General features: G+C 44.4%; 2 protein-coding genes across 3 annotated transcripts; one reads left to right on the top strand and one right to left on the bottom strand.

Moving 5' to 3' along the window:
- Nucleotides 1–672: 672 nt before the first annotated feature.
- LOC100285126 (selT-like protein) lies at nucleotides 673–3076 on the bottom strand. Its single transcript, NM_001158021.2, has 4 exons — nucleotides 2758–3076; nucleotides 2585–2655; nucleotides 1924–2239; nucleotides 673–1039 (listed from the first exon to the last, which is right to left on the bottom strand). The coding sequence occupies exons 1-4, from the start codon at nucleotides 2926–2928 to the stop codon at nucleotides 869–871; spliced, it is 729 nt and encodes a 242-aa protein (NP_001151493.1). The 5' UTR covers nucleotides 2929–3076; the 3' UTR covers nucleotides 673–868.
- A 2682-nt stretch (nucleotides 3077–5758) lies between these two features.
- LOC100192661 (uncharacterized) lies at nucleotides 5759–12665 on the top strand. Of its 2 annotated transcripts, NM_001156444.2 has the most exons (7): nucleotides 5972–6678; nucleotides 9220–9363; nucleotides 9441–9593; nucleotides 10053–10168; nucleotides 10284–10451; nucleotides 11864–12097; nucleotides 12202–12655. In NM_001156444.2, exons 1-7 carry the CDS (start codon nucleotides 6033–6035, stop codon nucleotides 12349–12351), a joined length of 1611 nt encoding a protein of 536 aa, NP_001149916.2. In that variant the 5' UTR covers nucleotides 5972–6032; the 3' UTR covers nucleotides 12352–12655. The 2 variants fall into 2 exon arrangements, with proteins under 2 accessions (XP_008654305.1, NP_001149916.2); XM_008656083.4 differs by lacking the exon at nucleotides 9220–9363 and having other exon boundaries at nucleotides 5759–6678; nucleotides 12202–12665.
- Nucleotides 12666–12987: the final 322 nt, after the last annotated feature.

The following is a 12987-nucleotide window of genomic DNA, read 5'->3' as shown; positions in this document are numbered from 1 at the left end:
TGCAGCATACGCAAAGGAATATGGTCCAAATCTGATGTGCAGTAGCGAATTCATATTGCAGTATACGCAACGGAATTTGGTTCAAATAGACAAAGCATGGGCCACGGGATATGTAACAAATATTTTGGAGAACACTTATTAGCAGTCTGATGTGAACTTAAATTGTTTTTAGGAAACATATTTTTAACAGACCCAATAAAACGTTTTGGGGAACAATTTTTAGTCGCTCAAACTAAAGGGGGCTAAATAGACATGCATATAAAAATGATTCTGTTTACAACTTCGCTGTGAAGAACCTGGTTATTATGTGAACCGAGCTAGCGTACTAGCATCACTTCTGTAGGAACCACAAGACCTTGTTTGAAGCAGTATCTCTGTATTTTAGAGGAAATTTTGTCTCTGGTTATCTTAGGCTATCTACAACAGCTTATTCATTATCATCTCTCATTTTAAACTTCACCCGGATGCAGTCTACAACCCATATGCATGCCATAGCCTAAACCCCGCTGAGGGCTTGTTCGGTTAGCTCTCAATCCATATGGATTGAGCGGGATTGGATGGGTTTGAATCCCAAACAAGTCAAACTTCTTCACAATTTTTTCCAATCCCATCCAATCCATGTGTATTGGGAATAACCGAACAAGCCCTGATGTGGAAACCTCCGGCACTAGATTTGCCCCTTTTTAATGAGCTATTGCAATCTGTGAAAGTTCTGACTTGACGACTTCAATAGATATTACATAACTATGGTATAAATATGTACATAATTGAGGAAAATAAAGTGCAAATTATAAGGCAATATGTTTTTGACAATTAAGTTGTGAAACTCTCAAGTTCTGTCTATTTAGTAACAAACAAACAGGCGAAGCTAGTCTCTCATGGCATCATCGGCATCAACATCATCTAAGACCAGATCTTTTTCTAGGACCAGATCTTTTTCCAGATTTTCTACAATCTGAGAATCCGGTATCCTACTGCCAATGAGCTCCTGTAGCTCAAGTTCACTAGGAAACCTCTGCTCAGACAGTTTGGAGAAAACCTGAAAAGTGGAGAAAATTGCTAGCATAAGCAAGGCACATCCAGGTCGGCTGCATAAGAAATTCAGTTACGGAAAAGGGAAATGCAGGAATGGTTCAAACAATGTATATGAAAAAGAGTAAAACTATAGTTTCACTTCAAAGAACTATGATTGCTCATCATATTTACCATTTGAATGAATGATCCATATGGACTGCATATATAAGAAAACAAGATGTTTGAAGCTTGCAGTTCCATATGAAGGAAAGACCTAGATCCCAGGCTACTTTTACAAACACCGACCACTTGTCATTTTGGAACGGCCTGCCCTGCATAGTTGTCTACTATTACCACAATTTCCCCTACTTGGTTTGTTGCATTTACAGTACCACTTTCAGTCTCATTGTTTGGCTATTGCCACAGTACTATGCAGCATAAGTACAACTAATACGCACTTCAGTAATTATGAATTTGGACATATTAGTACTTTGACTCCACCAAGAGAAAGAAAAGCACAGATGCCATACAAGCAAACATAACAAACCCTGCTCTCTCATACTGTTCTAGAATAACTTGCTCTTTTTCCAAAGCTTCGCGACCAACAATTGATAATTCTACCACCATATGAAGAATTGTATGCATAAACGTGACCTGACCTCCACATTTCAGTTCAGAGATCCAGGAAAAGAAACTAGTTTACCTAGGGTTCCAAAATGTTACTAGCTTCTATCAAAGAGGAAATACGAATAGCTCAATGAAGTAAATCAGATAACTCAGGGAGCTTCAGTGCCCAGAAAACATTCGGCAAGAAATGAAATGATTTCGAAAAAAATATAATGTTGCAAACAAAAGTAAAAGTACTTGAGAACAACATTGCAGCAAAACTAGGTGTTCACAGGAACCTACCAGTTGCCCGTTGCAATAAACTTCAAAGGCACCAGAACTCTGTAGAAATGAATGGGCGAAATTGCCAAACAGCCAGATTGACGCCATGGTCCCAAATCTATTAGCGCGGAGTGAGTAGTACCAAGGAGGCGGGACCATTCCAAACCTGGGGAAGATCTGATCACCGGCCATTAATGTTGCCATCGCGCCGAACTGAAGAAGGGGTACAGCTTTACTGAGAGCGCGTTTGGGGAACGGCGGAGGATAATTTTCCAAGACAACATGGATCCCAGGAAAGGAGGTTTCCAGCATCCGTTTCATGGTCATTGCAGTTCCCCTACAGAATTGGACATGGAATCAGCAACCTCTCTAATACAATGCATACAGAGAGGGGGAGGGGAGGGGAGGGCAACTGGGCAAGGAGTAGAATCTTTAGGCATTGTTTTGGGGAACTGTACAATACAGAGGATGAGTATTAGGTTTTAGTATGATTGACAACGCTAACCATGCTTGCATAACTATACGACCTTCCAGCTTAGTAAATCAACCATAATTTCATGGATTTGAGTATTTGATCACCCATTCAGTAACTACTACAATGAATCGTTGTCACCAACCATAATTTCATGTTCCTCCAACTCCATGCCAATTAAGAAATCCAACGTTAAGTAGATGGAATCACCTGTACGAGCAGGAGGCGCAGAACTTGAAGTCGACGGTGGTGCCGGAGCCAGTTCCGTCCACCTGTGGCTCCTGCAAAGGAGAAAAGGCGGAAGCAAAGCACAAGAACCGCATCAGCTCGGACAGTTAGATCGGGCACCAAACCACCCAACCAGGGCCCGTACTAGTACAAACCACATGTGCGGAAGCGTCGGCGGCGGAGGAGGATTCGGCGCCGGGCTGAAAAGCGTGGGGGCCCCTGTCGGGCCCGGGGCCCGGCGGCGGGAGAGGCGCGAAGAGGGTAACGACGTCGGAGCAGAAGAGGAGGATGGGGAGGCCGAGGAGCACGAGCTGGACGCGGTCCATCGCGGCTGCGCTGCTCCTCTTCGGCGGGGCCGGGGGGGAGGGGAGGGGAGGGGGACTCGAGGACGTCTCCGACGACGACGACGACGACGACCATAGGAAGATAGGAATCCTTGACGAGTCGGGCCGGGCTGAGTGAGGGTGACACGGGAAGGCCGATGCTGGGCTTCTGGTGGCTTTGCTGCGACCTGCGATCACCTCACTTCAGAGATTGTTTGCCCAGTACCTCGGCTTCGCTGGCTTGCCTGGCCCAGCCCAAAGTGGCAAGGAGGCAGAGATCGATCGCCACTTCGCCAGTGCCAGTGATTTCTGACACTGAGGAACCCAAAAAAAAAGGTTTCTACTGTCGGTTAACATGGATCGTTGTCCTCTAAATGGACCGACATAAAACATCGTGCGTCGAGGCGTTACTTCCCAGTGAGAAAACACCGAGACGACACGAAGTGGCAGGCAACCAGGGATGGATTCGGATGTATGGAGATCCGAATTATCCGTATTCGTATTAGGATAAAATACTAATATGGATATTTGTATTCGTATTCGATTTTAATATGGATGTTAAATAGATATATCCGAATTCGTTTTTTCTCTATCCGATTTAAGATTCGTATTCGACAACATTCGACAAAACCGTGAAATATCCGATACTATTCATATCCGAAAGGAAAAAGTATTCAATAAAATCAATTTAAACTTATTTTATTACTAATTACTAATTACAAGTGATTTTAAACATTAAATAATATACTAAAAACTGAAGTACACCATTTAAAATGTTAAAAATATTTATATCATAAACAAATGGATGTGTTAATCTTACATTACTAGTGATATACAATGATAAATTTTAATTAATATTAAAAGTCTAATTTTGAATATATTAGATTATTGGAGTTTTAGAGTCCAAAATACAAATATACTTAATATACAAAAAGATTATATTTAGAGTCCAAAATATAAATATATCAGGTATAAATAATTTATTTAAAAATATGATGCTCAACTAAGTTTTAACTAAATAATGTATATGTATTATTGTTCATAATTTGATTATAATATGATTTTTATCAACTATAAATCCATCAATAAAACAAATTAATACTTGTCCCCCGATTTGAACCTTTTCCGTTCCACGACGGTCAGAACGGTACGAGCTTTGATGCGCCTCCTCCGTTGCAATGCAAGGAAGCATGATGGCATCCAAGGAAAAAAGGGCCCGCTGCCTTTTAAGCAAAGGTTGATGGGACTTTCTTCTCGCCGAGATCCAATTTGGGTAGCCCACCAAATGGGCTGGTTACTTATTAGTTGGCTGTCACCGACCGTGTCGTGATCGCTTAGGGGATGTTTGATTTGCCCCTCTAAAATTTAGCCCCTATCAAATCGAATGTTTGAACCTCCGTTCGGGGTATTAAATATAGTCGGATTATAAAACTAATTTCTCAGCCGAAGATTAAAAAGTGAGACGAATCTAGTACAGTTGGTTGGGTCTATATTTCATACTCTTATTTGAAAGTCAAACGTTTGATGTGACTCGGGCTAAACTTTAGTCCACAGAACCAAACACCCCCTTTACTCTCCTGCCTTGCCTACCCCTGTAGACATGCGACGGCAGCAGCAGTCTTGGTGTCTTGACTTCTCCCCGATGGAGAGAGATGTGACGGCTTCTGCCGCTGCCGTCGAGACTTTTTGGTCCTGGCTGGTGACGCGTGTGGGCCTCGGCGGTCAGTCCTGTAGAACAACAGCTGCCGCGCCGGCCTACGGATGCAGCCGACCCTGCCTTTGATTTTTGCCTGGGACCGACGCCGATGTTTGTCTCGCTGGTCGCTGCCGCTTGCTTTGGAGGATTTCGCTCGCTGTGCGTCTCTGTCCAAAGTAGCCCCCCCCCCCCCCCACCCCACCCCACACCCCACACTACCGCCTGCCACATACAGTACAGTAGTAGTTTCTTCTCTCTAGTTTCTCTTTCTCCCGGCGGGTTGTTGATATCGAAGCGTGGTGTGCTTTCATCGAGCACTCGCTGTCGCCTCGTAGCGTCGGGAGCATGGCACTGGCAAATTCGGCACGGCCACTTTCTCTGCTTGCAGGCTTGCAGCTGTGCTTTGCCTGGATGGCTGGATCCCAGGTACACCTACCTCTCATCTGATTGTCGTGCGGGGTGCGTATTGAATGAAATTCGGCGTACTATAATTTATCCGGGGGTGGTTGGAGAAAGTCCGTGGATTTGTTAGGATTCTGCCATTTCAACATTTCTAGCATAGCACAAAAAAATAATATTCCTCTCTACCGATTTCAGTCAAGCGGTAGATAAACTAGCAGAGGACGCCAAAGTTGAGGCGGTGTGCAACTCGCACACAGCATTGCGGCAATGGATTTATTATTATTATTTTTGCACCGTGTCTGAAAACATGGGGAGTGAAATTCTACCCCTATGGAATTGAATAATACCACTAATTAGAAAGGCAACAAGTAAGGTAGCTTCTGCAATACAACATCGTCAATAGGATCTTTAAGCAAGCGCCACGCTTTATTTCTTTGGATTTTAATTAAGAGAACATGGTGCATGAGAGGCGACGTGAGGCCAAACGATCGTATAAAGTAGTGTTCTGCACTTTATATTGCACAATTTACAAGGTACAATTTAAAATGATCGTATAAAGTACTGTTGCATAATTTAGATTTTATTTAAGAAAAGATAGTGCATATCAACGGACGTATAAAATACTGTTATGCATTTTAGATTACAATGTTTTAAAAGTGAAATTTAAAATAGTTAGTGAGATAGAAATTAGAGATAGCATAATGTTCCCCTCCCCGACTCCGCCTTCCCCGCCTCGTCCTTCTCGGACCGCCGGCTCCGCGTCCCCAGTTCTACGTCGCCAGCACCTCATCCATACCGTTAGCCCGCACAGCAGTTTTTACTGCTCTGTAGTAGTAGGCTGTAGACTCTGTACTCTCTAGTCTCTACTCCCCCCTCTCCGCCTTCTCTCTCTCCGCAGGCGGTATCCTCCCTTCCTCGGTTCCTCTCCTCTCCCCCACCACCCCACCCCAGCGCCCCAAATGCCGCTCCAACCCTAGCCTCCCGCCACGCCTTTCGATCTCGGCCGGCCATGGGCAACTGCTGCCGCTCGCCGGCCGCCGTCGCGCGGGAGGACGTCAGCTCCTCGCACTTCCCCGCATCCAACGCGAAGAAGAAGCCGCACCAAGCGCGCAACGGCGGCGGCGCCGGGCAGAAGCGGCTCTCGGTTCTGGGCGACGAGGGGTGCGAGGTCGTCGGGATCGACGACAAGTACGTCCTGGACAGGGAGCTCGGCCGCGGGGAGTTCGGGGTGACGTACCTGTGTATGGATCGGGGCACCAAGGAGCTGCTCGCCTGCAAGTCCATCTCCAAGCGCAAGCTGCGGACGGCCGTCGACGTGGAGGACGTGCGCCGGGAGGTGGCCATCATGCGCCACCTGCCCAAGAGCCCCAGCGTCGTGTCCCTGCGGGAGGCGTGCGAGGACGACGGCGCCGTCCACCTCGTCATGGAGCTCTGCGAGGGCGGCGAGCTCTTCGACCGCATCGTCGCGCGGGGCCACTACACCGAGCGCGCCGCCGCCAGTGTCACCCGCACCATCCTCGAGGTCGTCCAGCTCTGCCACCGCCACGGCGTCATCCACCGCGACCTCAAGCCGGAGAACTTCCTCTTCGCCAATAAGAAGGAGAACTCGCCGCTCAAGGCCATCGACTTCGGTCTCTCCATCTTCTTCAAGCCTGGTGAGTCACACCAACCGAGATCCTTTCCCAAATTCGGACGATTTTCTGCGCATCTTCAACCGTGATTTCTGGTTTTAGTGGGAGGAAACTTACTTGACGGTAGAGCTCAGAGTAGCAAAATGTACTTCCTTTTTCCTGCAATCCATAAAAAAATGTGGTTATTACTAGCTCTGCAACCCGGAAACAACTTGGTGGTTCTTTCATAGGCAATTGGCTATTACTAGCTGCAAGATAGTATTTGGTAATTGGTAGTGATCCGGTAGATACTGTTAATATCCTTTTTTCAGGATAATATCTAGTGGTACTGACGATAATTTTCAGGACATCGGTTGAACCGGGCTCTTTCTTCCCTATTACAGAGCATTTTGGTTTGATGAAGAATGAAAATATATTGTGTTGGGCTTTGCCTGGTTGGTACATCAAAGTCTTAGGATGTCTGTGGTGTGTGTGGTACACACTTTTGGGATTATGATGAACAATTAGTGGTGCATAAGGTGTGAAATCTGTTTAGTGTCACATTCATTGTTATCGATACATTATTTCTTTGATGCTGGAAGGTGAATATGTGACAATGAGCACAGTTTCCACTACTGTGTAGAAGTTATATAACACTGAATTGTTAGTATTTTGGAATTCAGAGTGCATGTGATGTACATTCTTACACTTGAAGAATTATAATTATAAATTCATGAAACATTTAATAGTATTTACTCTAGGTAGAGTTCCCAAATACAGCATAAGTAGTTACTTGATTTGCATCAACTTATCCAGTGAGCTTAGTGGTCAGGATTTGTGATATTGATAAGTAAGATAAAGTGGTTCTATACTATGATACTGCTGTGGATCTTTTCTTTTGTGACAGCGAACTCTTTATACAGGATTCCTGTCAGGTGCTTCTTTTCTTGCCCATTCTCTGTGTGCTTTTGGTCTTGGACCCCCACTCCCCATACCCATACCCACCCACACAAAAAGAGCTAACTAAGAGTAGCCCATGTGCCATTTTATCATTTAGATTTGCAACTTAAATGTTGATTATTTTATGAAATACCGTGTACACAACACGAGGACAGTCCACTCTGACTTAACTTACTGAGTCACTTGAGTATTCAGCTCATGGAGCAGATTTATATGTCACCGTGCAGACTTTGTTTTAAGGAAAAATGGTCTTATGCTGCTGAAAACTTGTCGCTTAAGTTATATGCCGTAGAAAGAAATTGGTACACTCAAATACCATCCAAAGTCTCCTCGGTTATACTTTATTACTCACGTCAATTTAGGCCTGGATGGTGGTAATACTGATGGTTTGCCCTTCCATGCGGCCATTCTATCTTAACATGATATCCCCCCCCCCCCCACACACAGTTTTGCTTTTTAATAGTCCCCTGCTGTGGCCTGTGTGAAGAACTAGTTATGGTAACCTTATAGCATTCAAATTTTGTCCTCAAATGCTTGACATTCTCACTTCCTAATGCACATTTTTCTTTTCCCAATACACCTTTCTCTTTGTCCAATCCATCTTTATGTCTACTCTTTGAGGTTCATTTTGGTCTTTTGGCTTCACCGTTGGTTTCCGTGCGAGATCCTAAAATGTCATCTAATACAGGACAGGAGTAGGTGTTTTCTGTTTCATGGGTCAAGAAAACTTGTATTCTAATTTCTAAAGATTCCGAGTTGGCACATTGTGCTTTCAGGGTTCGATTAAGACCTTTTGTCAGTTATTCTGCATTGGTAGCTGACTAGCTGTGGATATTGGGTGCATGACTCACTTATTTAGGGGATTCAGACGGACTGCTTTAATCTTGCCAGAGATGCGGTCTGCCTAACTTCTATAATAGCAAGAACGATCTTCAGTAATTAACGGTAATGACTGAGCGATATTCAGTTGTTATCGGAAATTACTGAGTGTTCCTCAGTAATTACCAGCTGGGTGAATTTTCACCTAGGGTGATGAATAGTGCTGCCCTACATATACTATAGTCAGGGCATGTTTGGTTCTTAGGGACTAATTTTTAGTCCCTCCATTTTAGTCCATAAATTGCCAAACACAGGGACTAAAAGTACTAAAACCTTGTTTTTAGTCCCTTTGTTTGGCAATTTAAGGACTAAAAAAGTAAAAATTAGTCCCTAGAAACCAAACGACCCCTAACTGTAACCAACATTTTACTCATCCCCATATAAAAAAGAAGTTGCAGGAAATTGTGCAAATGTTTTCCCCTGTATCTGGAACTTTTATAAGTCCCAAAATCATTGCGTACGTACTTAGTGAAAGTTGAGGATCTCATCATTTCACCATTGATTATGATTTTACGGCGTGATCACTAACCTAGATTCAAGAGAAAGTGTTTGTTTTATCAAGTTTTCATGGAAGTTTAGTATCTAGTATAAAAAATTTCCTTCTTTAGAAAGATAAAAAAACTGCATTTAAACCTCAGGACTGGCATTAGAACGTTGCTGATTGCAATACTTGCAGGACAGGCATGTGTACTACACAAGTAAACCCTAGTTTTATCTGGCCTTTTCTCATCCTTTGTTCTACTTTAGGTGAAAAGTTTTCAGAAATTGTGGGAAGCCCCTATTACATGGCTCCTGAAGTATTGAAGAGAAACTATGGGCCAGAAATAGACATATGGAGTGCGGGAGTTATCCTGTATATTTTATTATGTGGAGTCCCTCCATTTTGGGCTGGTAACTTCTTTATTGAACCAGTATTTTGTCATTAAATTTACTCTACTTCAGAAAACCTGACCTGGAAAAAACTGCAGAGACTGAACAAGGGGTGGCGCAGGCTATTCTTCGTGGAAATATCGATTTTAAGCGGGAACCCTGGCCTAATGTTTCGGAAAATGCAAAAGATTTAGTTCGACACATGTTGGAGCCTGATCCAAAGCTCAGGCTAACTGCAAAGCAGGTTCTTGGTATGTCATCACTGTCCAGTTTGATTTGGCATTCCTGATGTATTTCCATTTCTGAGGTGGTCAATATGCTTAGTAAACACTATTGTTGTCCTATTGGTCTGGAGCATCTGATTGAGATATTTGCAGTGCTATTCGACTTTATCTCTAAAAGAAAGAGCTATCTCAATTCATTGAGTTCTCAACCTATGTAAAAGATAAACCATGCTTAGAATCTGAAATTAGCTTCAACCTCTACCTGTTTCTGAGACAGTGCAGTTTGTGACATAATTGGAGGCCAAATGCAGCAACATTGTGCACTTCATTATTTATAAAATAGAGGTTCCATCAAGAAATGTTTGGATAATACTTTACCACAATTCTTTTCCCCCAAAAGTCATACAACTCCCACCTCTGTATTATCTTTTTTCACTTTGTCCTTTTTGATTGAGGAATGCTGACATTTCCCCGCAAAAAATACAGAACATCATTGGCTTCAAAATGCAAAGAAGGCTCCTAATGTCCCTCTTGGAGATATTGTAAAGTCAAGGCTCAAACAATTTTCTAGGATGAATAGATTCAAAAGAAGGGCTCTAAGGGTCTGTATCTTGCTCTATTGAATTTTTTCATCCTGGTCTGGTATTTTATTCTCCCTTATCTCTGCCATATCAATTCAGGATTGACTGATAAGATTAGGTGTATGTGTTTGACTAGGTCATTGCTGATCATTTGTCTGCTGAGGAAGTTGAGGATATAAAGGATATGTTCAAGACTATGGATACTGACAATGATGGAATTGTATCTTATGAAGAACTGAAGACTGGAATAGCAAAACTTGGTTCTCATCTTGCGGAATCAGAAGTACAGATGCTCATTGAAGCTGTAAGTATTCACAGAATTATCCTAGAAACAGATAAAGTAGACTTCTGTATTTACTATTTACTTTGAACTTAGAAGTCTTAGGTGGTTAACAAATACCATTTAATAGAAATGGTACAAGGAAGATGTGATGCATTGAAGGACAAAATGGTAATTTTCATGAGAAGATACATTGAACCAACTTCATAATCTTCACACTGTGTTCAGTGCATCCATTTTTATGCCTCAATGGTATTTTCCACTTTATATTCACATCAACCAAATGTTCCAATCACCTGGGGCATTTAATGTGGCGTAGATTTTTTCAAGATGACTATTGTTCATCTTTGATATGTGCCCCAGTTTTATTCCATTAGTGTCAAATAGCCATCTGACCTGACCATACCCTAGTGAGGTATAAAGCTGTCTCCAGCATCATTACCTATCACACATCTTTTTTTTCTCTCGAACGTGCAGGAGTACTGCACATCATTATATTAAGAAGATGAAGGTAATACAGCAATACAAGGCGAGCTCACGGCAGCCAGAAACGAAAATACACAAAAGCATCCATTAGGGACACAAGGACAAAAACAACCCCTCATAGGCTGCCTCGGTTGAGAATTTCACGTTAGAACCCAATCTAAAAATATGAGAATCATCCACATCTGGTTGTAGCTCCACCAAATTGAGAATATCCCATAGGGTATGAAAATCCATGAGGACCCGAACAGTGATGGCACCCTGAATATCCAATACCTAGGAAGTATTAGTAAGGGTATCCTCCACCGTCCTATTAGCTCTTTGTATAGGAGCTGAACCTCAACTAGCTGACTGCTTACTGGCAGATGTAAGGCAAGTTGGGGTGATTTCATCAATGAAATACATGCCCTTGGTATTATGTGTAGTGTAGCAGCAATGTAAGGGCCTGTTTGGCAGACCTCCGAGAACAGCTTCTAGGCTGAATCAAGGAGGAGTTCTGCCAAGCAGGGTTTTTTTTACAGAGACCTGATTCAATGCTGATTCCATGAAGTGATCATCTGAAATGAACTAGGAGGCTGGGAGCTGAAAATTGTAGCTTCTCTTGATTCGCTCCACAAGCAGAATCCTTTTGCATAGAATTTCACCAACATAATCGCTTCTCTTAGAGAATCACTTCTCAGTCCTCACAGATCCAGGAGTGCAGGAGGAGCTCTAGCGCTCTACCAAACAGGCCTAACAAGAGAACGGAAGTTATGGGAGTAGTGTTGCCTACTTGTCTTGCTCTCTTTATTTAATTTCTCCAACACTTCTTGATCACTGTGTGGCAGGAGGTAGCAAGAGCAGGCTAGATTATTGAACTGCGACTGATCTGGACTGTAACTCGCTCCACATTTTCTACCGAGCTCTGTGCTCTGCAGCTCGCACGCCTTTGATCAGTGCTGATCGGCGTGCAGGTGGACACAAACGGGAGGGGGGCACTAGACTACGGGGAATTTCTGGCCGTCTCGCTCCACCTGCAGAGGATGGCGAACGACGAGCATCTCCGGCGGGCCTTCCTGTTCTTCGACAAGGACGGCAACGGTTTCATCGAGCCCGAGGAGCTTCGAGAGGCTCTGGTGGACGACGGGGCGGCCGACAGCATGGAGGAAGTGGTGAACGACATACTGCAAGAAGTCGACACCGACAAGGTCACTGACACTCTCATGTCTCTAGTAGGACGGGTTATTTTGGTCCTCTGGTCGTCTGATGAACGAGTGTCGTCCGTCTCTTGTCCGTTTACATCGATGTGCAGGACGGCAAGATCAGCTACGAGGAGTTTGTGGCGATGATGAAGACCGGCACGGACTGGAGAAAGGCGTCCCGGCACTACTCGAGAGGGAGGTTCAACAGCCTCAGCATGAAGCTTATAAAGGACGGGTCGGTAAAGCTGGGTGTCGAGTGAAAACCGCACCGACGCTCGTTGATGTGTGTGTGGGTGTGTGCGCGCATGTAGTTTTAGGCCCTTGGGCCACTAAGCAGAAGAACTCTAGGCCTTCTTCTTCTTTTTTTGTCCCCTCGTGACTGTCTTGCGTGGAAATTTTAGATAGGTGGAAGTGGCGGAACCCTCCGATTTGTCTTACTACCTGTGTAATTAGCTATCCCGGTCTCGCTGACAGGCACTGGGCCAAACGGTGTACCTAATGCTCTCACCCGTTCTCTTGATGGCAGCCCGAGTGCTGTACGATACAGTGTGTTTTGCGGTCTGGAAATGCTCAACAATGTGTTGGGAGACGCCGAATAATGTGTTGAGGGGGGGGGGGGGGGGGGGGGGGGGGGGGGGGGGGGGGGGGGGGGGGGGGGGTGGCGTCCAGCTCCTTCCTGCCCGCAAATGTGAATGCCAAAACAGAAGATACATTAGATAGAGGTGGATGCAGCGCAAACAAAATCGGATGCCGCCGTCCTATCTGCCGCGCAATTTGGTCTGGCGACTCCGATGCTCTCGTGATCGGGAAGCCAGCGGCTGGAACCACGTGAGGGAATTGCTCGGAGTCGGAGCAACAACGCAGCAATGGTTCTTCATCGGCGATGGATGATGATG

Source organism: Zea mays, chromosome 8 (genome assembly GCF_902167145.1).
Source record: "Zea mays cultivar B73 chromosome 8, Zm-B73-REFERENCE-NAM-5.0, whole genome shotgun sequence".
Classification (NCBI taxonomy): Eukaryota; Viridiplantae; Streptophyta; class Magnoliopsida; order Poales; family Poaceae; genus Zea; species Zea mays.
Note: the sequence above shows the minus strand (reverse complement) of the source record. Positions and strands in the feature narration are given on the sequence as shown.